At 38.8% G+C, this 25,284-nt stretch overlaps 2 protein-coding genes across 3 annotated transcripts in view; one reads left to right on the top strand and one right to left on the bottom strand.

Annotated features, from left to right (window-relative positions):
• Positions 1 to 6,351: 6,351 nt before the first annotated feature.
• Positions 6,352 to 19,345, bottom strand: MAIP1 (matrix AAA peptidase interacting protein 1). 2 transcript variants are annotated; one of them, XR_011254641.1, is made up of 5 exons: positions 18,658 to 19,336; positions 12,465 to 12,536; positions 11,925 to 12,051; positions 10,294 to 10,395; positions 6,352 to 8,559 (listed from the first exon to the last, which is right to left on the bottom strand). XR_011254641.1 is itself a non-coding variant. In XM_069577946.1 (5 exons), exons 1-5 carry the CDS (start codon positions 19,105 to 19,107, stop codon positions 8,481 to 8,483), a joined length of 876 nt encoding a protein of 291 aa, XP_069434047.1. In that variant the 5' UTR covers positions 19,108 to 19,345; the 3' UTR covers positions 6,352 to 8,480. The 2 variants fall into 2 exon arrangements, 1 of the variants encoding a protein (XP_069434047.1); XM_069577946.1 differs by having other exon boundaries at positions 10,294 to 10,441; positions 18,658 to 19,345.
• The window catches only part of TYW5 (tRNA-yW synthesizing protein 5), a 22,971-nt gene continuing 16,539 nt past the window's right edge, over positions 18,853 to 25,284 (top strand). Inside the window, exons 1-2 of the mRNA XM_069577944.1 lie at positions 18,853 to 19,504; positions 24,513 to 24,667. Coding sequence (XP_069434045.1) covers positions 19,427 to 19,504; positions 24,513 to 24,667 — 233 coding nt within the window. The 5' untranslated portion in view covers positions 18,853 to 19,426. The remainder of the gene's footprint in view (positions 19,505 to 24,512; positions 24,668 to 25,284) is intronic.

The following is a 25,284-nucleotide window of genomic DNA, read 5'->3' as shown; positions in this document are numbered from 1 at the left end:
GGATGTCTCTCTATCTCTTGAGCCTCCTGATCTCTCTGATGTAACAGTGTGTGCTGATGGCTTTACAGTAGCCCTCCCTGGGGCTAAAACAAGAGTAGATCCTCAAAGACAATGGTAATTGTTATTGCTTCTCACCAAATACTTCTCACACTCTTCCTTCCAGCCATGTGATAGAGTTGTACTTCCTGGCTCTCTGTGGTTGAGTATGTCTGAGTTCTGGCCAGTGAATTGTATCACTTCCAAGTTTGGCATATACTGCTCATGTGAGACCCTTCACAGTTGTATTTTTCACTTGCCATAGTATCAGGTAGGGGCTGCCCATCAGCTGTGTCAAGGAGGACAGGTAATGCCAACCGCTGAGCAGTGTCCCCAAGTGTCTCTTGTTGCACATGTAGTTTGAACAAGAAATATACCCTTTTTGTTTCAATCCACTGAGATCTGAAGATTGTTTCTGCAGCATAATCTTTATTCTGATTAATGCATTACGCCATCCAGAAAAAGATTCTGAGGCTGGCAGTAATCACAGAGGAACTGAATGATATTATCTATGGTTCCAGCCATCAGAGAAGACATATGAGCAACAGTTCCTCTGAGTTGACTCATACATTTAACCCTTTTAACAAGTTCAAAAAACTTTTTTGTTGAGAAGTTGCCTTAACATATCTAGCTACAAAAATCCATCAAAACCAAGCAATCCCAAAGAAAGGCAGTGCCAAAGAGTGCTCAAACTACTGCACAATTGCACTCATCTCACATGCAAGTAAAGTAATGCTCAAAATTCTCCAAGCTAGGCTTCAGCAGTACGTGAACCGTGAACTTCCAAAGGTTCAGGCTGGTTTTATAAAAGGCAGAGGAACCAGAGATCAAATTGCCAACATCTGCTGGATTGCTGAAAAAGCAAGAAAGTTCCAGAAAAACATCTATTTCTGCTTTATTGACTATGCCAAAACCTTTGACTGTGTGGATCACAATAAACTGTGGAAAATTCTGAAAGAGGTGGGAATACCAGACCACCTGACCCTGCCTCTTGAGAAACCTGTATGCAGGTCAGGAAGCAACAGTTAGAACTGGACATGGAACAACAGACTGGTTCCAAATAGGAAAAGGAGTATGTCAAGGCTGTATCGGAGAAGGCAATGGCAACCCACTCCAGTACTCTTGCCTGGAAAATCCCATGGATGGAGATGCCTGGTAGGCTGCAGTCCATGGGGTCACAAAGAGTCTGACATGACTGAGTGACTTCACTTTCATTTATCAGTTTCATGCATTGGAGAAGGAAATGGCAACCCACTTCAGTGTTCTTGCCTGGATAATCCCAGGGATGGCGGAGCCTGGTGGGCTGCCGTCTATGGGGTTGCACAGAGTCAGACACGACTGAAGTGACTTAGCAGCAGCAGCAGCAGCAGCAAGGCTGTATATTGTCACCCTGCTTATTTAGCTTACATGCAGAGTACATGAGAAACGCTGGGCTGGATGAAGCATAGGCTGGAATTAAGATTGCCTGGAGAAATTTCAGTAACCTCAGATATGTAGATGATAACATCCTTATGGCAGAAAGTGAAGAAAAACTAAAGAGCCTCTTGATAAAAGTGAAAGAGGAGAGTGAGAAATTTGGCTTAAAGCTCAACATACAGAAAACTTAAGATCATGGCATCTGGTTCCATCACTTCATGGCAAATAGATGGGGAAACAGTGGCTGACTTTATTTTTTGGGGTTTCAAAATCACTGCAGATGGTAACTGCAACCATGAAATTAAAAGAGGCTTACTCCTTGGAAGGAAAGTTATGACCAACCTGGACAGCATATTGAAAAGTAGAGACATTACTTTGCCAAGAAAGGTCCGTCTAGTCAAGGCTATGTTTTTTCCAGTATTCATGTATGGATGTGAGAGTTGGACTATAAAGAAAGCTGAGCACCGAAGAATTGATGCTTTTGAACTGTGCTGTTGGAGAAGACTTTTGAGAGTCCCCTGGACTGCAAGGAGATCCAACCAGTCCATCCTAAAAGAGATCAGTGCTGGGTGTTCACTGGAAGGACTGATATTTAAGCTGAAACTCCAATACTTTGGCCACCTACTGCGAAAAGCTAACTCATTTGAAAAGCCCCTGATGCTGGGAAAGGTTGAAGGTAGGAGGAGAAGGGGATGACAGAGGATGAGATGGTTGATGGCATCACCAACTCGATGGACATGAGTTTGGGTAGACTCTGGGAGTTGGTGATGGACAGGGAGGCCTGGAATGCTGCGGTCCACGGAGTCGAAAAGAGTCGGACACAACTGAGCGACTGAACTGAACTGAACTGAACCCGAGCAATCCTATTTTTCAGTGACTTCAGGCCCTATCAAACTTACTGCAAGTTCTGCATTTACATTCCCCACATATCTGGCTCCACCGTGTGGTGTTCGGAAGAAATAACATTACAGGACTGTAACAGCAAAGTCATGTATCCAATAATACCATATATGCCTTGAGTGGGGACTGCACATGATAAAAAAAATTACATCTAGCTTACTAGGGCATTAAACCAAAAGTAAGAGGGAAAATGTTTCTGTCACATGAAGCCGGAAATGCAGTAGTAGGGAGTAAGGCTTGATCATTTGTTATTCAATTATGCAAATAATATTTACTGAGCTCTACTATGTACCATAATTTATTATGGGCACCGGGGATATAGCGGTGGACAAGATAGAAGTCACTGCCTTAGTTGGAAAGGCAGACAAGGGAACAAGTCAACAAAGTAATATTTACCACAATGTTGGATGTGATAAGTGCTATAAACTAAAGTAAATCTGAGTTAGGGCATAGAAAGTGATGCTGAGGGGTTCTTTTAAATAAGGTTGACAGAAATAAAGACAAACAATTCACATTTAGCTCTCCCAAAGTTCATTTAGACCATTTCAGTCACTCAGTTGTGTCTGACTCTTTGTGACCCCATGGACTACAGCATGGCAGGCTTCCCTGTTCATCACCAACTCCCAGAGCTTACTCAAACTCATGTCCATCGAGTCGGTGATGCCATACAACCATCTCATCCTCTGTCGTCCCTTTCTCCTCCTGCCCCCAATCCCTCCCAGCATCAGGGTCTTTTCCCATGAGTCAGTTCTTCTCATCAAGTGGCCGAAGTATTGGAGTTTGAGCTTTCAGCATCAGTCCTTCCAATGAATATTCAGGACTGATTTCCTTCAGGATTGACTGGTTGGATCTCTTTACAGTCCAAGGGATTCTCAAGAGTCTTCTCCAACATTACAGTTCAAAAGCATTACACTTCAGCGCTCAGCTTTCTTTATAGCCCAACTCTCACATCCATACATGACCACTGGAAAAACCATAGCTTTGACTAGATGGACCTTTGTTGGCAAAGTAATGGCTCTGCTTTTGAATATGCTATCTAGGTTGGTCATAGCTTTTCTTCCAAGGAGCAATCGTCTTTTAATTTCATGGCTGCTGTCACCATCTGCAGTGATTTTGGAGCCCCCCAAAATAAAGTCTCTCACCGTTTTCATTGTTTCCCCAACTATTTGCCATGAAAGGATCAGAGCAGATGCCATGATCTTAGTTTTCTGAATGTTGAATTTTAAGCCAACTTTTTCACTCTCTTTCACTTTCATCAAGAGGCTCTTTAGTTCTTCACTTTCTGCTATAAGGATGGTGTCATCTGCATATCTGAGGTTATTGATATTTCTCCTGGCAATCTTGATTCCAGCTTGTGCTTCTTCCAGCCCAGCGTTTCTCATGATGTACTCTGCATATAAGTTAAGCAGGGTGACAATATACAGCCTTGACGTACTCCTTTTCCTACTTGGAACCAGTCTGTTGTTCCATGTCCAGTTCTAACTGTTGCTTCCTGACCTGCATATAGGTTTCTCAGGAGGCAGGTCAGGTGGTCTGGTATTCCCATCTCTTTCAGAATTTTCCATAGTTTATTGTGATCCACATAGTCAATGGCTTTGGCACAGTCAATAAAGCAGATGTTTTTCTGGAACTGTCTTGCTTTTTTGATGATCCAACGGATGTTGGCAATTTAATCTCTGGTTCCTCTGCCTTTTCTAAAACCAGATTCAACGTCTGGAAAGTTCACTGTTCATGTACTGTTGAAGCCTGGTTTGGAGAATTTTGAGCATTACTTTGCTAGCATGTGAGATGAGTGCAATTGTGCAGTACATTATACATTCTTTGGCATTGCCTTTCTTTTGGATTAGAATGAAAGTTGACCTTTTCCAGTCCTGTGGCCACTGCTGTTTTCCAATATATATATATTATATGTGTTATATTATGAAGTACAATCACTTATAATATATATGATCACTTATAGACATAAGAATCTAAGTCTTTAGCCCTAATTCCAAGTTATAGAAATGACACTATAATAAATTAATCAAACACATTCAGGATATGGCATATGGTATATGTTTACAATCCTAGACTCCTCAAAATTGAAATGTCATAAAAAGGGTGATTTCCTGAAAATTTTAAATAGACTTAAAAGACATAATAACCAAATACAATGTGTGAATCTTGATTGACTCTCAGTTCAAAAAGATAATTTTAGACAATTGGTAGAATTTTAAATTTTGTTTTAAATATTAGATGATATGGAATTATTGCTAATGTTCTTATTTAGGGGGGAATGCATATTGAAATATTTAGGAGTAAAGTGTTTGAAGTCCAAAATTTACTTTCAAATGGTTTAGATAAAAACTGTGTATGTGTGTGTGTAAAAGAGAGAAAAGGAAAAAGAGATGACAAGATGTTAACATTTGATTAATCTAAGGCAAAAGTATATAGCTGTGTATCATAAACTCCTAGGGAAACCATAGGGGGTAATCTCCTTGACATTGGTCTTGGGAAAGATTTTTTTGGATTTGACACTAAAGCAAAGGCAACAAAAGCAAAAATTAAGTGGGACTACAACAAAAATCCTTCTGTGCAGTAAAGGAAACAATCACCAAAGTGCAACTTGTGGAATGGGAGAAAATATTTGTCAACCACACATCTGACAGGGGTTTAATATTCAAAATATACAGAATCCATACAGCTCAACACTGAAAACAAAACAAACCCAAATAACTCAATTTAAAACTGGGCAAAGGATCTGAATAGACATTTTTTCAAGAAAAGATACATAAACGGCCAACACGTACTAGAAAAAGTGCTCAATGTCACTAATCAGGTAAACTCAAAAATAAAAGCCTGACACCTGTGAGGATGTTTATCACCAGAAAGTCAAAAGGTAAACAAACTGGCGAGAATGTGAAGAAAAGAGAACTCTTGTGTACTGCTGGTGGGAATATAAATTGGTACAGCCATTATGGAAAATAGAGGTTCCTCAAGAAATTAAAAATAGAACTAACATATGATGGAGCAATCCACCTCTGGATACATATATCCAAGGAAGATGAAAATGAAATCCTTATTCAAAATGATATCTGTACTTCCATGTTCATTGCAGCATTATTCACAGTAAGTAATCAAGATATGGAAACGAATTAAATGTCTGTTAATAGATGAATGAAGATATGGTGTGTATATATACGTGTGTGTAGTATATTTATATAATGGAATATTGTTCAGCCTTAAAAAGAGAAGGAAATCCTGTCATGTGCTACAACCTGAATAAATATTATGCTATGAAAAATAAGCCAAAGAAAGACAAATACTTCTATCAGTGATATGTAGAATTCCATCACACCTACCCCGCTCCCCACCCCCAAACAAAAACACGTTGAACTCACCGGGAACACCTGGATTGTAGCATCTGAAAGGATAAAAGCTAGTAAGATCAAGACAAAAACCTTAGAATCCCTACCGTACAACCTTAAATGACCAAAATCTTTGATTAAACAACCCAACACAATAGGGATAGATCAGCTATATTCAATAACACTGACAGGAGCATTTACTGGGATAGCAGATCTGCCAATTTACTTCATCTGTATCTAACATAGATTGTAATGAAAAATTTAAAGATTGCTCAGACCAAAAGTGACCCAGTGCATCCAGCCTTCCAAACATCTCCAAGAAGCCAGGCACACAAGTAAAGCAATGTTGCATCAACTTGGCCTTCAGTTAAATATCCCCAACTAACTTCAGTCAACACTACATGGAGCAGACAAACCAAGCCAAACCCTGCCCAAGTGTATGAGTAAAGTAACTGCTGTTATTTTTAAGTGACTCAATTTTGGGTTTGTTAAATGGTAATAAATAACTTTTAGCATTATTTCAGTCAGCTTTGAGAGTGTCCTTGCATTCTGCCCCAAGAATGTTTCAGGCTACTCTTGTCTTCTGTATATAATTGGCAGTGCCCCCAACGCCTGGCTCCTTTTATTGAGAAAACATACACAAAGACCATAGTTTAAGTATCAAGATTTTTTTGAAGAAATGAAACATTACAGTCACATTTTACTCCCTTCCTCCCCAGACAGTTGCCACTATCATGCATTTAGTGCCTTATTAATCTCTTGCATTTTAGAAAAGTTTTACAATTTATATATATTTTCACAAATATAAGTAACACTGTACTTCATTGATCCTAAGTCAAACATTTTTAAAACCATTGGAGATGTATCTTACAACAGATAGTGTAACTGGCAAGTGATACTGTAACTGGTTGCATTTTTTTTAGTAATATGTGCCTTTAAAAATTTTTTTATTTTGCATTGGGATATAGCTGATTAATAATGTTATGATTGTTTCAGGAGAATAGCAAAGGGACTCAGTCATACAAACACATGTATCCATTCTCCCACAAACTCCTCTCCCATCCAGGCTGCCAATTATGTGCCTTATTGATCTTATTTTCTATTTCACCTAACATTAAACATAGATAAGCTGCTTTATACCTTATAAAAATTTAATCATTTGAGTTTATTTTTCTGCAAATTACTCTTGCTATTTTAGCAAGCTTTAAGTATAATTTGCATTAAAATATATAATTTACATATAATAAAATGTACCCATTTTAAGTCCACAGTTTGATGAGTCATGATAGCTGTATAAAGCTAATTTTCCATTATTGAGCTATAAGCATTATTTATATATTCCAAATACAGGCCCTCTGTCAAATAATATGTATTAAAAATAGTTTTCCCCAATCTGTGACTTGACTTTTCATTTCCTTGCTGCTGTCTTTCAAAGAGCAGAAGTATTAATTAATTTCAATTAATAATTTTCTTTCACAATTCACGGTCTAAAATATTTCTCTATCCCAAGACAGTAATTTATGTTTCTTTCCAGAATTTCTAGAGTATTAGCTTTTGTTAATCTATGATCCATTTCACAATCCAAATTTTGTACTAAAATTATGTATCGTGTAAGGCAAAAGATGAGGTTACTTACTATTTGAATATATTTTCATTCTATGTTAAGACTCTTCTCATTAAACAACCATGGCGCCTTTGTTAAAATCAATTGTGCAATATGCATGGGTCCATTTTCAAATCTATTCTGTCCACTAGCCCCTAACATTTCTTTTAAAACAGGTCTTCCGGCGACAAATTCTATCATCTTTTCCTTGTCTGAAAGTCTTTTCTCACCTTTTCTGAAGGATATATTTCCTGAATATGGAATTCCAGGTCAACAGGTATATTTCTTTCTTTCAAAGATACCATGCCAAGGCCTCTAACTTGCAGAGTTTAAGGAAAGAAATACAGTCACTCTCTGTATGGAATGTGGTTGTTTTTTTCTTCTCCAGCTGCTTTTCTAATTTTCTCTAGTTTTCAACACTTTATGATGTACTTTAGTTTTCTTCATGTGTGTCCCTGATGGTTGAATTTCTTGGATCTCTGGGTTTATAATTTTCATAATTAGGAAAACTTTCAGACATTGTTGTTTACATTGTTTTTGTCTCCCTTATCCCATCTTCTAGGAGTCCAAATACAAGTATGTTAGAAAGACTTGATGTTTATTTCATAGGGGACTAAGGCACTGTTCTATTTCTCTTTTCTCTTTGTGCTTTAGTAAGGTTCACTGATTTTTAGTTCTGCAGTGACCCATCTGCTGTAATTCCATCTGTCCTTTCTCACCTAGCTAGTGAACAAAGAGGTAATCTAATAGTAGCAGTGATTTTTTAAAAATAAATCTTCCACATACTTGAATTATTGGTATAAGTGTATTAACCACAAATAAAATATTTCAGGACTATGAATTTAGAAATGTGTAGTTTTTTCAATATTTTCTTTACTGCCTGTAAAATTAGTTTGTGTATATATACATATACATGTAACATGAGAAATGACACTGAATATGATACCAGTGACAGGCTGTTGTAATTTTTTTTACTTTGACTTTTACAGAAAGTGATGACAATCTATGGAACATGCTTTATTGTATCATGCTTATTTACTACAAGGAACATTTTATAATAATACAAAAGTAATCCACAAACTTGATTAAGTGAAGATCAATTGATCTGAAAATTTTTTCTTCCTTAGTCTTTCACAGTAATTGCCAAAAGTTCAATAAGCTGATTTTTCCAAGAACAATTATTCTAATAACTTTGGGTGTTCAATCCGTGTAATGGTCCAGTCAGGCTTTACTCCTTGTGTAAACTCTCTCTGAAATCTAAGGAAACATTATAAACAATGTGTATCCTGTATTAGTTCAAACACTTCCTGGATCACTATGTAATTTGCAAGTACATAGTTGAGGCAGTTTTTAGCAAAAAGCTAACAGACAATGGTAAATAAAAATCAAAAGTTTAATCTACCAATTTGATCACAAAAAATATCCCCCCAAAAATTAGAAGTGCATTCTCAACTGAGTATTTTTAATAGACAGACCTATATACACTCCAGTATCTGCCAGTCCGTGAGAGAAACGTGTTATTCTGCTAAGTACTAGCTATAATATACACCTAATATGAGGAGAAAAAAACTGGACTACGGTGATAAAACAGCACTTCCATGGAAGCTGGTTATGTGATTAGATTTACTCACAGCTGGCACTAAGTTCATTCTTGAAAACAGCAGTCTTTATGACCTGCCTGTGATCTTAGTAGGGACTATCAGAACAACCAAAGGTTAGTGTTGATTATAGTGTTCTAAATGATGTCTTTAAAAAGAGACAATTCAGTAGATTTAAATTAAATAAGTATTTAAATATATAGAATATTTTGGGCAATTAGAAATAAAGCAAAATTCCACACAGGAAAAAGAAATGAAAAAAAAAAAAAAGCACATTTCCTTCAAGAAGTGAACAAATGAAGATATAATTCTCTTTACCTTAGTGAAACAGGATACATTTTCTTTCTTAGGTCATTTGGGGGTTTTGTTCATTGTTTTAAAGCTAATTTCTATAACTTTGATGACATAAAAGTATTCTTTTAAACAGATATTAAAGTATATCTCCACTAACTCTCTTGAACTGTTCACTGTTCCGAATTTTATTCACACAATAATACACTACAGTGTCTCATTTAAATAGGTTGCTAACCTCCCATTAGACAGTACCTCCTTAAGGGCAGGAACCCTTCTGTGTCTAAACTCCCACCAGACTACCTGGTAAAGAGGAGATGGTCAATAATTATCTAGTGAGTGGATGGTCCATGTGCCAATTACAGCATATTTTATTCTCCAAAGACGGTCATAACCACATTTCACATGCTCTTCTGCAATGTGACCTTGCTGCTGCCCCATGAAGAGGTGGAGTATCTCCATGTCCTTCACTGTGCAGATCCTGTGACTGTTTGGACCAAAAACCATGCAGAAGTGATGCTTCCAATCCTGGACATAGCCCTTTACTAGAGGGCTATGTCTAGCATCTTCTGTCTTTTGGAAGCCAACCACCATGTAAAACACATGACTATCTTAATACCTCCACAAGCCCAAGCTACAAAGAGAGGACTTGGAGAATGAGACATTATATGGAGAAGCCAAGGAGCATCCTAGTGCTGCCCTGTGAGTGAGGAAGCCCGTTGTGGAAATGAATCCCTGGCTCCTGCCATCCCAGTTGATGGCAGGTAAAGCAGAGAAAACCCCACAGCTGAGCCTTTCCAAAATTCCAGAGCAGTAGAAAAGCAGGCAAAATGAATGGCTGTTTGTTGTCACCGAGTTTTGGAATGGTTTGTAATGTAGCAATAGACAGCTGAAACACTGTTCAATTAAGTTCAGGAATATTACCGCTTCCTAATTTCTGAACACTCCTGTTTCGTGGCCAGTGTGTCTTTATAACTATCTCTCTTCACAGATACTTGTCAAATTTCAATTTTTTCTTCCTAAAGCTCCCTTTAGTTTTCATATCTGCATACTACCTTCCATTTCCTAAAGAAAGGAAACAATAAAATGTAATTAGACTTACTCATAGCTTGCACTAAGAAGTTGTTTAGTTTCCACATTCTGATCCCCCAACTTAACCTGGAACACACGGGCTCCACTTATGGCTTCACTGGGGATGTTGGCACTGGTTAGATACCAAAAGCACATCAGGATGTTAACAAACTTCCTTCCTTAGAGAAAAAACATACACACATACAGATACAAATCACAATAATCTATCATCCTTATATCCAAAATGAAATTAGCAATTGGCAGTAATTATAGTCATTACAGATCAAATTTTGTGCTCATTTTAACTTAAGGTACCTGTATTGACACCTTTTATTTTTAGAAAATTCTCTTGGGGTTTACGACGTATTTGCCTCCCTCTCTGTAACCCAGTATAAGAGCTACTATTTACTGAGCAGGTACTTATTTCCCAAGCATACTATGTGGATTCTTTTCCATTTGTGGGATTTTCTAAAATTATGATAACAGGTATCTATTGTCAAGACAAAAAACAGTAGAGGGATAAACACATTTTTTTGGTGCTAACTTAACCTCAACTGCCAGAAAGAAAAAACACTTCTGTTCTACTCTAATTCACTTTCTATGCCCAGTGATTGAGTGTCCTGTGCAAAAACCAGGCAGTGACCATGATGCTGAGACGCAATTTGACATACTAGGGAGAAGAAAATGTTTATCACCAAAAGTACCTTTCTGAATGTTTCAAATTAACACGTATGTGAAAATATCTTCACTATTAAAAGAGTTCTCAAGCAGAACTGCGTTGGCAACTGTGTGAGCAAAGGCTAGATTTCCTATATGCCTAGAACATAATACATATGTGTATATCTGTAGAAGGAATAAGTAAGTCACTGAGTTTTCAGGAATGCTATTGCGAAAACAGGACAAGGAAAAGAACACGATAAACGCCAAAGTTCCTTTCAATTATTTTTATCATTTCCAAATAAATCCAATTGGGAGTTCTGAGTTACTGTTACTCTTAAAACAGTCTTTAGCTAACAGTATTTACTTTTTCTTTTACTTTTTACTTCTACTTAACATACAGCTGGACACTTAAAATACTGAATTGTTTCCTTTAAGTTAGGAAATCTGAAACACAAATATTTTCATTTTGACATAGGAGCAGCTTGTCTTGGGCAATTTTCATTAACAAGTGACAATGTTCTCTTCTATGAATTAAATAGCATTAGGGAAAAGTTCTTTTTTTAAAATTAATCTTTTTATTTTGTAATGGGGTATAGCTGATTAACAAACAATGTTGTGACAGTTTCAGGTGAACAGCAAAGGGACTCACCCACACATATACATATATCCATTCTCCCCCAAACACTCCTCCCATTCAGGCTGCCACATAACACTGAGTAGAGTTCCAGGTGCTATACAGTAGGACGTTGCTGGTTATCCCATTTTAAAAACAGCAATGTGTTCATGACCATCCCAAACTTCTAGACAGAAAGGCATTCAAAACTATTACCATACCCCAAGTCTTCCAGAGCAAGGTCTTTAAAGAATGAATAAATTATTTTCTCTGTAGTTCTATAAATATCCACTTGTACCAACAAAATGCCACTATTCCATGATCTTTCACTAGTTTAGCTTATCTGGACAACTGTGGGCCACTTAAAATTGACTATGCTCCAGGCTTACCTTTCTCATCATAGTAAATGGAGATGTCTCCTGTTGATGTGTACACAATTTCATCTATGTCAGCAGCAAGCGCATGTTTATGGTTGTCAGGTAGTGAAGTAACCTTTTCTTTCAATACACGCAGAGTCTAAGTATGGAAAAAGCAAACCAGAGTTCACTCGTATTGTCAAAAGCTTTTCAAAAAGCAGAGTGAATTCTTCATGGAATGTATTTTGTAAAACTATTTTTAAATTTACAGCCGTACATATTCACTTTCAAAAGCAAGGCTGAGAGGCATCTGATTCTTTAGTTAGATAACCCCTAATAGAACATTCTATGTAAGAATTAAAAGACACCATATTCACTTATGCCTTAAGTAGCAAGTCATTCTATGCTTTTTAAGACCCCGAGTACTCCAAAGGCAAGATAGAGGGACTCTACTTTGGGTGACGGTACATGTTATTTTAAAGCATAAATAAGAACAATGCATATCATTCTAATGAAAGAAAAGAATACACGTTAATATTTATTTTTTATAAGGAAAATTAAAGTATACTTTACCTCTTTGGCCACAAGTTCTTCCAATAGATCAAACTTACACTGTGACAGCAATTTGGACACATGAGCAAAAGCCTTAAAAAGAAAAGTGGGGGAAGGGGAAGGGTGGTGATTATTATTTTAAGATATGATGCGAAATACCATACAATGTACAATCCTCATACTTCAATGGCTAAGTATAACAAAGACTATTTTATGATAAAGGCAATAAACATTGTCAACACTAAGATACTGATGGTTAGGCATGACTCCTTCAAAGTTGGTTGACTTTTCTTATATGGCCTTTCCACACGCACAGTAGTAAGTGGGCAGATTGCTAATGATGTATCCACTCCAAGGACCTGAGAAAAGATAGTGTGTGGTGTACATACTAGGTTCTCAATAAAAAAATCTTCTATATAGTTCCTTTTAAAATAACAATGAAGTAATCAGCCATCCTGACTGTCATTTGATCCTCCTCTGAATCCTGAATACATAGCAGCACAACCTAAGTCTGTATCTAAGTACTAAGCAGTACAATCTAAGTACTGGGACTCTGGAGATCTGGGCTGCAGTTGAACCTCAATGAGGTAGAACAGTGAAAGTGAAAGTGTTAGCCACTCAGTCCTATCCAACTCTTTGTGATTTCATGGACTGTAGACCGCCAGGCTCCTCTGTCCGTAGAATTCTCCAGGCAAGAATACTGGAGTGGACTGCCATTCCCTTCTCCAGGGGATCATCCTGACTCAGGGATTGAATGTGGGTCTCCCACATTGTGGGCAGATTCTTTACAGTTTGAGCTAACTCTTCAGACAGGTCTAAGACAGATATGGCATTGGTAAAGTGGGAGAAAAGTGTGAGTTTGCACAGTCTAATGGAGACCTCAACTTTGAAGTACAAGATCCCACTTTAAAGTGGGAGACAGTCAACTGCAATCCTCCACACTACTAGCAATGAGGAATGGAGCTGTGCATTAAGACTCTACCTGTTTTCAAGGAGCTTCCTGTCTACCTGAGGAGAGAGCTTTAAAAATGGACAAATCCAAGAATTATGATAGGAATAAGAACAAGATGATTTTGGGAGAATACAGGTGAGAACTTACACTATCTGGGCGGACAATAAGGGGGCTTCCTAAAGGAAGAACCATCTAAGAAGAAATTTGAAGAACTAGCGAGAGAAAGAGGATGCAAAGGCGTGTAAAACAGACAACTCTCATAACTGTTATGGGCTGGATTGGGTTTTCCAAGTTCATACACTGAAGCCCTAACTCCCAGTACCTCAGAAGGTAACTATATTTGGAGACAGGGCTTTTAAAGAGGTGATAACGTCAAATGAGGGTGGGCCCTAGTCCAATTTGACTGGTGCGCTTACAAGAGGAAATGCGGACACACATGGAGATACCAGGGATAAAACAAGCACAGAGGGGGAAAAAACAAACATGTGAGGACACAGAAAGAAAATGATCATCTACAAGCAAAGGACAGAGGCCACAGAAGAAGCCAAACTTGCCAACACCTTGTTCTTGGACTTTCAGCTTCCAGAAATGCAAGAAAATAGTTTTATGGTTTAAGCAACCTAGACTGAGGTATTTTGTTATGGCAGCCCTAACAACAATGGTCAGGAAGCAACAGTTAGAACTGGACATGGAACAACAGACTGTTTCCAAATAGGAAAAGGAACACGTCAAGGCTGTATACTGTCACCCACATAAATTATTCAATTTATATGCAGAGTACATCATGCAAAATGCTGGGCCAGATGAAGCACAAGCTGGAGCTAAGACTGCCCAGAGAAATTTCAATAGCCTCAGATATGCAGATGACACTACACTTATAGCAGAAAGTGAAGAAGAACTAAAGAGCCTCTCAATGAAAGTGAAGGAGGAGAGTGAAAAAGTTGGCTTAAAATTCAACATTCAGAAAACTAAGATCATGGCAACTGGTCCCATCACTTCATGGCAAATAGATGGGGAAACAATGAAAACAGTGAGACTTTACTTTGAGGGGGCTCCAAAATCACTGCAGATGGTGACTGCAGCCATGAAATTAAAAGGCTTGCTCCTCAGAAATAAAGTTATGATCAACCTAGACAGCACATTAAAAAGCAGAGACATTCCTCTGTCAACAAAGGTCCATCTAGTCAAAGCTATGGTTTTTCCATTAGTCATGTATGGATGTGAGAGTTGGACTATAAAGAAAGCTGAGCACCAAAGAATTGATGCTTTTGAACTGTGGTGTTGGAGAAGTCTCTTGAGAGTCCCTTGGACTGCAAGGAGATCCAACCAGTCCATCCTAAAGGACATCAGTCCTGGGTGTTCATTGGAAGGACTGATGCTGAAGCTGAAACTCCAATACTTTGGCAACCTCATGCAAAGAGTTGATCATTGGAAAAGACCCTGATGCTGGGAGGGAATGAGGATAGGAGGAGAAGGGGACGACAGAGTATGAGATGGCTGGATGGCATCACTGACTCGATGGACATGAGTTTGAGTGAACTCTGGGAGTTGGTGATGGACAGGGAGGCCTGGCGTGTTGTGATTCATGGGGTCACAAAGAGTTGGACACGCCTGAGTGACTGAACTGAGCTGAACAGACATCACAATCATGTTGAAACCCAGCCATGATACTCTAGTTTCTGTGGCGAATGATCAAACCTGAGCAAATTATCCTGTAAGGTAATAATGTCCCATTAGGAGGCTGCCCTGATAAAGATATAAGATTAAGATATAAAGATAAAGATAGAAGATAGAAGATTTCTTAACCTAACAAGGGGCTTCCCTGCTGGCTTAGTGGTAAAGAATCCACCTGTAATGCAGGAGCCACAAGAGGTATGGGTTTGATCCCTGGGTTGGGAAGATTCCTGGAGTAGGGCAAGGCAACCCACTCCAGTAATCTTGCCTGTAAAATCCCCATGGACAGAGAAGCCTGGAGAGTTACAGTTCATAGGGTCACAAAGAGTCACACACAACTGAAGTGACTTAGCACGCATACATGCAACATCAACAGGCTTCTGGGAAATAGCTTTTTCTTTCATAGAAAAGGCCAAAATATATAAAGATATTAGAAAACAAACAGTAAGTGGTTAATGTGGTTTGATGGCAGTAACAGGGATAATATCATATGTACTTATCAATGGAAATAAAGTTTGTGGGGCTAATAAAGCTGTTTAAGGACTGTCTATCATTGGACCACCTATTCCTCTGGCTCTCATGATGAATAAAAGCTTGCCTCAGTTCAGTTCAGTTCAGTCACTCAGTCCTGTCCAACTCTCTGCGACCCCATGAATCACAGCACGCCAGGCCTCCCTGTCCATCACCAACTCCCGGAGTTCACTCAGACTCACGTCCATCGAGCCAGTGATGCCATCCAGTCATCTCATCCTGTCATCCCCTTCTCCTCCTGCCCCCAATCCCTCCCAGCATCTGAGTCTTTTCCAGTGAGTCAACTCTTCACATGAGGTGACCAAAGTACTGGAGTTTCAGCTTTAGCATCATTCCTTCCAAAGAACACCCAGGACTGATCTTTAGAATGGACTGGTTGGATCTCCTTGCAGTCCAAGGGACTCTCAAGAGTCTTCTCCAACACCGCAGTTCAAAAGCATCAATTCTTCGGCACTTAGCCTTCTTCACAGTCCAACTCTCACATCCATACATGACCACAGGAAAAACCATAGCCTTGACTAGACGGACCTTAGTCGGCAAAGTAATGTCTCTGCTTTTGAATATGCTATCTAGGTTGGTCATAACTTTTCTTCCAAGGAGTAAGCGTCTTTTAATTTCATGGCTGAATCACCATCTGCAGTGATTTTGGAGCCCCCAAAATAGAGTCTGACACTGTTTCCACTGTTTCCCCATCTCTTTCCCATGAAGTGATGGGACCAGAGGCCATGATCTTCATTTTCTGAAAGTTGAGCTTTAAGCCAACGTTTTCCACTCTCCACTTTCACTTTCATCAAGAGGCTTTCTAGTTCCTCTTCACTTTCTGCCATAAGGATGATGTCATCTGCATATCCGAGGTTATTGATATTTCTCCTGGCAATCTTGATTCCAGCTTGTGTTTCTTCCAGTCCAGTATTCTTCATGATGTACTCTGCATAGAAGTTAAATAAGCAGGGTGACAATATACAGCCTTGACGTACTCCTTTTCCTACTTGGAACCAGTCTGTTGTTCCATGTCCAGTTCTGTTGCTTCCTGACCTGCATATAGATTTCTCAAGAGGCAGGTCAGGTGGTCTGGTATTCCCATCTCTCTCAGAATTTTCCAGTTTATTGTGGTCCACACAGTCAAAGGCTTTGGCATAGTCAACAAAGCAGAAATAGATATTTTTCTGGAACTCTCTTGCTTTTTCAGTGACCCAGTGGAGGTTGGCAATTTGATCTCTCGTTCCTCTGCCTTTTCTAAAACCAGCTTGAACATCAGGAAGTTCACGGTTCATGTATTGCTGAAGCCCGGCTTGGAGAATTTTGAGCATTACTTTACTAGTATGTGAGATGAGTGCAACTGTGCGGTAGTTAGATTGGTTTAAAATAAGCTACAGGCTATACTGTATAACACAGGGAATATAGCCAATATTTTTAACTATAAATGGAGTGTAATCTTTAAAACTTGTGAATCACTACATTGTATATCTGTAACAGTATTACAATTATAGTTTGAGAAAAAAACTTTAAATTATAAAATGTTTTTAAAAAGCTTGCCTCAGTTATACTCAACCATGTCAATTTCTAGTAACTCTGGAGAACCAAGAATGCTTGTAGAATGGGTCACAGAACAATGTACCTGAGCAGTTGCTAGCTATGCATTCTTGAGTTAATCATTTGACCTTTTTAGACTTGATTTTTATCATCTGTAAAAGAGAATTAGACTAATGAGCATGAATATGGCTTTCATGTTCCTTGACTGAAAAAGAAAAATGTTAATGAACATGATCTAACTGACAGCTTGATATTCACATCCCAAGATAATATTCTATAGTTGGGAGGTTAAAGGGCAAGTTGAGCTCATGAGAGCAGAGAATCTAGCCAATGTTTATGCAACAGATTATTCCCAAGCCCTAGAATTACATCTATGCAAAAGAAGGAAGAGTTGCCTTATGAGATCTAGGTAGGAAGACTTTTCAGCCATGTCCTTTTAAACTGTAGGTGTTAAAAACTGGTTTGTTTGATCTTAAAGGTTATGTTAAGCAACCACTGGTTTAATGGAATCTCTAAATATTTGCCATGGATGACCTAACATTGTTTTTGGAAATCAGAATGGCTAAATGCACAAAAATTGACTTAGATGAGGCAAGACTGCATACAGACTGGCTGATGAATGGGTACAATACTACTTAATAGCAAGGATGGGGGCTAAAATAGCTCACAGCTGGAGGACCTTTAGGATCAAAGAGTGACTAAAAAGTGTTCCATGCTACTTTGTGGTCAAAGGAAGTAGGGAGTTAGGCTTGATTCCTGTCCCATCCATGGGGGGATGACTTCCATTCCTTATTGACACATAAATGAGCAGGAGGTAGACAAGCTCACAAGTCATCTGCAGGAATCCTGAAGGACAGTAGCATCATGGTCATTTACCTCTGCACAAACAAAAGATTTTGAGAACCGACAGGAACTGAGGTTTATCCCTTATAATGCTATTAACTATGCTTGCTCTTTGCTTTTAAATTTTTTTGTAAAAACACAGATTAGTCAAGAATTGACTCAGGGAAGCAAAAAGCAAGAATTAATATTGACACTGATTATATAAAGTTGAAAACATTCAATTTATAACTGACAGATCACATAAATAAGTATAAACGGCTGTTTATATAAATAAACTGAAAAAAACTATAAGTAAAAATATCAGTGCCAGCATATAATCAGTATCGTCTTTTTCATTCTGCAGAAAAATCACATTTCAGAAGAAATAAAGCCATGGAGCTTTTAAGTGACAAAAATAGGCTTTGAATCCATTTCTATCTGATTCAAAACCTGCAGAGGGCAGAAAAAGTAAGTAAGGGACTTCAAATTGGTGTCTCCATCAATCCCCTATCCCTCGGAGACCGTGCAAACAGAAGCAGCAGCTTAATTTACAGCAAGTGGCCGGAGGGCTCTGTATTTGAGTTTCTACCCACATTTGATCATTTGAGACCCAGTTGAAACCTCATCGCTAAACACGTTTGCGTATCTCAACTGCTGAATTCATGAGAGGTGGATAGGTTACTCCTAGAGATATAAACCAACCTGCTTCGCTCCTTCTGAGAACTCTGTGATGCTGAACTCTTGGTCGAAATAGGCCCAGATAAGGAAGGAGTAAATTCGAGTCCGAACCCAGTTGATGGGGTTGGAGAACCCCAGAATGATCATTTTGGTTTTCTGACGCTGCTGGGGTTGCTCCTCGGTGCTGTAGGTTCGCCGGGGGCAAGAAGGGAAAGTGGGGAGGGTTGCGGCGACTTCTAGGGGGCTGAGCAAGGGACGCTGAGGATACCGAGCAGATAGGGCCAAGGCCGCGGAGGCCCAAGAGACTCGAGGAAATGGGGCTGCTCCCGAGCCGAGGCGGCGGCGGCAGAAGCAGCAAAGTCCAGACAATGGGCGCTTCACCTCGGCTGAACCGAGAGTCCGGAGCCGGGCAGCGCAGCCCGGTAGAGGCCGAGAAAGTAGCAAGCGGGGTAAAAGACGGACGGCCAGCGCCATTTTTGTGACCTTTCACCCCTGTGCTTGCCTGTGCATCTTGGAAAGTAAGTCGTGTGAAACCACCCGAGCGAGGTTCGGAGAAAGAGACTTGAGTGTCGAGCTGGCCTGTTGCTGCCACCTCTGGTGAATTCGCTCCTTCTCTGCTCTCCATCATAAGTCTGTCGGCCCCGAGCCCCACTCTAGGAACCGGCAGTTCTCGCGACTCAGCCTGCCTCCCGGGCCTTTTCTCTCCGGGTCTTGTTTCCGGGCGGATCGCGCGCTGAGGAACGTATTAGTGCAGAGGGTCCCAGGACTTGGAAGAGGATTGGCGTGAACAACCATGGCCGGACACCGCTTCTCAGTACCCCGATTCGAGGGCGTTTCGCAGGAGCAGTTCATAGAGCACCTGTATCCGCAGGTGAGGCCCTCTCCCGGGGCGGAACCACGGGATGTCGGTGGATACCTGTTCCTACCACTCGAGCGGCTCCGAACTGGTTTCTTGGGATCCAGGTTGTGGCTAGAAGGTTGTCAGTTTAAAGTGGCTAGTTGGCTCTGCGGCCAAGGGAGCACCTGGGGGATGTTGACGGTCTCATCTATTAAATTTTTCGGCCAGCACCGTTCCACGTTTCTGGGAAGCAGTTGGACGTCAGAGCGCTGACTACGAGAAATATTTTGCCTAATAAGCCCCGCTAGCTGCCTTGCGGGGGTTCGATCAAGGAGTCTAATACCACTACCATGGCACCCTAGGGAAATATTCACCCACCCCCAACTCCCCTCCCCCGCCTCCCCCAGGTCTTTAAGTTTTTGGTCGAATTTCTTAAAGTCTAGGGGCAGTTTCGCGCCCCACCTCCGACCCCTACCCCCCAATAGCTTGAATGGCGCCTGTTAGTCTACACTAATTACTGGATTTGAAGGAGCAGTTTTTCACTGCACTGATCCAAAAGGGGAAGCAATGGGAATCCCACGAGAAACTTCCACTGGATTCTAACTAACGTGGGTTGTAGATAAGACCTTCTTTTGTATCTGTAATTCGAACCTTAGTTCTTTAAAACAAAACTCAGAAAAATCTTAATGGGGGAGAAAGTGTTTTTACTTGCAGTGCTTTTGCAAGGGAATCTAGGCATCAGAAAAACTGAGAATAAAGAGACGAGCAGATATTTAAAAAAACAAACAAACCATAAGATTACAATTAGCCTGCTCATGATAAAGAACCCCCTACCCCAGTAATTTTACTTGATATTTACATCTCTGAGGATGGTTCTAGAGCTACAATTCGGAGTGTTACAAAAGTCAGGGATGAAGTTTTCTTTTAGGGGTTAGAAACCTACGGGGAGGATTCAAGTCTTAATTTATTTGGGAGGCGAGGCTAGATGGGTGGTTGTCCTTCCCCACCACGGGACACATTAGTGTATAGATGCCTTCAGGACAGAATTGTGACCATCAGATGATATATGAATGTGTAAATGCTTTGTAAGATGGCTAGCAAAAAGTGTTTTGTAATTTAGCCTTCCAAGACAAGACATAATATGTTACAAAGAAAGCATCACTAAACACTGTAAAGTGGAAAATTGCAAATAACACTGATCACAGTGTAATAAAACTAGAAATCAGTAACTAATTTGCAAAACAAGACTTTTCTACTTCAGAAACTCTTAAGAAAAGCTGAGAAGGGATATAGTCCTTAAAATGTTTTAATAACCAACAATGTGGTACAGTTGCATGGATAGACCAGATGAATAGAGAAGAAAGTCTGAGTGACTTTATGTATGTATTTCCAGAGTCTGGATAAATTTCCATTCATACAGAAATTTAGCATGTGATGAATATGACATTAAATCACTAGGGCAAAGATGAACTTTAACATAAATGGTGCTTGGACAACTGGATAGTCACAGTCATTTATAAAATGATAAAATTAGATTTATATCTGACACCATACACAAAAGTAATCTCCGAAAGGATTAGAGATCTAAATAAAAAAAGAAATTATATAAGTACTAGAAGAAAACATGGATAAATTTCTTTGTAATCTAGGTCTATGGAAGGGTTTCCTTATTATGACTCAAGTGTAATAAAAGATTAAAATATGAGTACATCAAGTTCAAACTGGAAGGAAAATATTACAATATATATTTCATTAAAGGTCAGCAAAAGCACATGTATGTAAAGAACTTTTAAAAATTAATGGGGAAGCAGGCAAAAATCTGATTAAAAAGTGAACAGTTGACAAAAAGATAAAAATGGTCTCTAAACATGAAAAGACATTCAGCTTTACTCATAAGAGAATTTAAAGAATAGATACCATTTATGTATCATATTGGCAAAAATCAAAAGGCTTTAATAATACACTCTTTGTGAGTCTCTGAGGAAGCTGGCACTCACATTTTATGCCAAGTCCTTTCATGGCATTGGAGAAGGAAATGGCAACCCACTCCAGTGTTCTTGCTTGGAGAATCCCAGGGGCAGCGGAGCCTGGTGGGCTGCTGTCTATTGGGTCCCACAAAGTCAGACACAACTGAAGGGACTTAGCAGCAGCAGAAGCAGTACAAGCCTAATGGAGGGGAATTTGGCATATCTAACAAAGCTGTTGATGTGTTTATGACATAGTAGTTCTTCTTCAGGAGTTTACTCTGGGAATGTACTTAAACAGTATGAAAATATCTAATATTTATTATGTTTGAGAATGATTACAAATAACCTAAAAAACCTACTATAGGAGACTGATTAAATTGTCCATTTGCACTATAGTGTGCTAAGCTGTAAAAGAACAATGAGAGAAAATCTGAACTGATAACAGTGATTTTCAGGATATAATTTTAAAAAGAAAAAATTACAAAAGACAATGTATAATTTTGTATAAAAAATAAGGAAATTTATATGGTTTTTGATCACTTTGCAAAGAAGAAACATGGGGATGATAAGCCAGACATTAATGAGACTGGTTATCTATAGGGGTTGAGTGATTACAACATGGTGAGTATAGATGCGGTGACCTTTTTTGACCTAATTTTGACTTTGGAGATCGCATTAATGTTTTATATTCTGAAGTAATAGTAATAATAAAATTAACATGGATAAGGAATAATTTAAAAAAAACAAACTCTAGTATAGAATATAAACAAGTGAACCTAATTAAGGGAGAGAGAAGTAACCTAAGTCACTTTTGAACACAGTACTTTGATTATGAATTTGGAATGTGTTAGTTGCTCAGTCATGTCCAATTCTGCAACCCCAGGGACTGGAGCCTGCCAGGCTCCTGTGTGGAATTTCCCAGGCAAGAATACTGGAGTGGATTGCCATTTCCTTCTCCAGGGGATCTTCCTGACCCAGGGATCAAACATGGGTCTCTTGCATTGCAGGTAGACACTTTATCATCTGAACCACCAGGGAAGCCCATACTTTGATTCTATGGCAGTCTAAAAACAAAAAGAACTATAAAAAATGCTGAATTCTAGTTTGTATACTTTTTTACAGTGGTATAACTTAGCAATTGTAGAAGTACTTACTGTGAATTCTGGGATTGTGCAACTGATGAAACATTGAGGATGATTGGAACCAGGTTTCTCAGGAAGAGAGCAGGTAGTTTACAAATGTATGAACAAGAAATATTGAAATAAATGTTGTGGTATAAGTTTGGACTTAGGTAACCATATTGGAAGTATCATGATTCATGATACATCCATTAAGACTCTGTGTGTGTGTGTGTATAGTACATATTGAGAGAGAGAAAAACAACCGTATGCATATGTAGTGTGTGTGTATGGGTGTATATTGTGGGTGGGGGGAGGGAGGGAGTATATACATACCTTGATGTGTTTCCTCGCTCCTTCTCCTGAGAAGGCCTGTATGTAATGACACATCAGTAGTCATGAACACGTTTAGCACCCAGATCATTGTTCCTAAACAGAATTCCCCACTAGAAGAAACCAGAGCTACTTGAAGAAATAATTATAGGGCTGGGACAGAGAGGTAAAAGAATACTGGATTATGTTATTTTGCCATAAAGTAAGATGTGCTCAGGCAGAAAGTCACAAGAGCCAGCTTGAAGGTATTCTTACTGGCCAAATCTGGGATAACTTGAGCTTCAAAATTATATTGGTAGATTATAACTCAATAAAAAAAAAATGGAGAAGTTAGAGGTAATTCTTACATCAGAATACCAACTAGTACCTATAGAAGGTGATTTTTTTTAAAAATCACAATGTTTGCACTCAGCAATACTGAGTGGTACATTCTTTGCAGAAACGCATCAGCTGAATCTCATCATGGAGAAGCATCATGTAAATGCCTATTGAAGGACATTCTATAAGATAACTAGCCTGTACTCTTCAGAAAATGTCCAGGGCATAGAAGAACGAGTCTGAGGAGCTGTTCCAGATTAAAAGAGGTGTCGGAGAAGGCAATGGCACCCCACTCCAGTACTCTTGCCTGGAAAATCCCATGGGGAGAGGAGCCTGGTAGGCTGCAGTCCATGGGGTCGCGAAGAGTCAGACACGACTGAGCACCTTCACTTTCACTTTTCACTTCCATGCATTGGAGAAGGAAATGGCAACCCACTCCAGTGTTCTTGCCTGGAGAATCCCAGGGACGGGGGAGCCTGGTGGGCTGCCGTCTGTGGGATCACACGTGGGATCACACAGAGTCGGACACGACTGAAACGACTTAGCAGCAGGAATTAAATGCAGTGTGGTATCTCAGAAGTAGGGGAAAAATACAGAGACAATTAGCAAAATTTGGATACAAGCTGGATTAGATAAAAGTACTATAGCTGTTAAATATAATTTTGATAATTATTCTGTGGTTATACAAAAGAATGTCTTTGTTCTCAGAAAATATGCTCAAGTTTTAGAGATAAAGGAGCATGATAGAGACAGTTTGGAAAACTATCCTGAAATAGTTTAGAAAAAATTAAATTACTTTTAATATGTTTCTATACACACTTTGCAAGAGTGAGAGCAGATGGTAAAGTAAGTGGGGCAAAGTGTTAAATTAGCAACTCGTGACTCAGAGTAAATGGTATATGGGAGTTCTTTGTAATGTTCTTGTAACTTTTCCATAAGTTTAGAATGGTTATCAAAATAAAAAGTTTCAAACCATATTTGACTATAAAGTACAAATTTTAATCAGTTGTATTTTTTGTTATATATATAACACATAAAAATGCTTTGAATAGTATTCGGACTTCTCTTGTTTCTGAGCTTATGATAGTATTGCTATTTGGTTTGGTTTTGTTTTCCTAATGTTAAAATTTTATTCTAAGTATATTACATAGTTTCCTCTTCCTGTTTTAGTTACAGCATGAATTGTCAGAAGATCTGATTTTGAGCATCTTGGGGTCAATAGTCATTTTTTATTTGTTTTTATCCCTTTATTACCCTTGATATATTGTTGGTTTTCCCTAATTTTTGTTGATTTTTCCCACACAGAGAAAACCTCTAGTGTTGGAAGGAATTGATTTGGGAGCATGTACAAGCAAATGGACAGTGGATTACCTCAGCCAAATCGGAGGGAGGAAAGAGGTGAAAATTCATGTTGCTGCAGTTGCCCAGATGGACTTCATTAGTAAAAACTTTGTATATAGGTATTTTCTTCTGAGGTTTACTCTGGGGATATACGTAACTTTTTTTAAACCTGTAAAATATTTTTGTATTATTATACAAAGACCATATGGCATTTTCTCTCTTGGCTTGTTTGATATAATTATAGAATAGCTTACTAATTTTTAAAGAATGGCTTTTAAAAGACAAGAATTCTCAGCTTACATAATTATACAAAGACATTTCCAAAGACTCTTTTAAAAATAGAGTGTATACCCAATACCCTCTGGAGTTATGGAAAGAGCAGAGAATTTCTGTAACTAGAGTTAGATTACATCTAAAGCTGGATGTGCAGTATTCATTTAGCGTTTCATTGATTAGTTGATCTTCCCACATCAGTAATTGTTATCTAGAGTTGTAAATTCTAAACTTTTCCTCCATAACCTGTTTTAATTTTAAATGCCCTATTTTTGGAAGATTTTCTACTTCCAGATTGTTTTTAGTTAAGTATAAGCTCCTGTTTTTGTTTTTTTCTTTTTCTGCTCTCTCCAGAAATATAAGACAGGTGGTTGCTATGTTTGGTATATATAATCTTTTGTCAACTTGGATAAATATGACTTAATTTTCTTTTTTGACAAAATAATCTTAAATATGTTAAATT

The sequence above is a fragment of the Ovis canadensis genome, chromosome 2 (genome assembly GCF_042477335.2).
Source record: "Ovis canadensis isolate MfBH-ARS-UI-01 breed Bighorn chromosome 2, ARS-UI_OviCan_v2, whole genome shotgun sequence".
Lineage (NCBI taxonomy): Eukaryota > Metazoa > Chordata > Mammalia > Artiodactyla > Bovidae > Ovis > Ovis canadensis.
Note: the sequence above shows the minus strand (reverse complement) of the source record. Positions and strands in the feature narration are given on the sequence as shown.

Bases quoted from the DNA above. Each gene is read 5' to 3' on its own strand.
- MAIP1 (XM_069577946.1), bottom strand. From the start codon at position 19,107: ATGGCGCTGGCCGTCCGTCTTTTACCCCGCTTGCTACTTTCTCGGCCT. The intron at 12,052-12,464 runs GTAAAGTATACT...TTCCATACTTAG, and splicing joins AAGAACTTGTGGCCAAAGAG to ACTCTGCGTGTATTGAAAGA. The intron at 8,560-10,293 runs GTAAGTCTAATT...ATGTTTCCTTAG, and splicing joins CTTCTTAGTGCAAGCTATGA to ATTTCAGAGAGAGTTTACAC.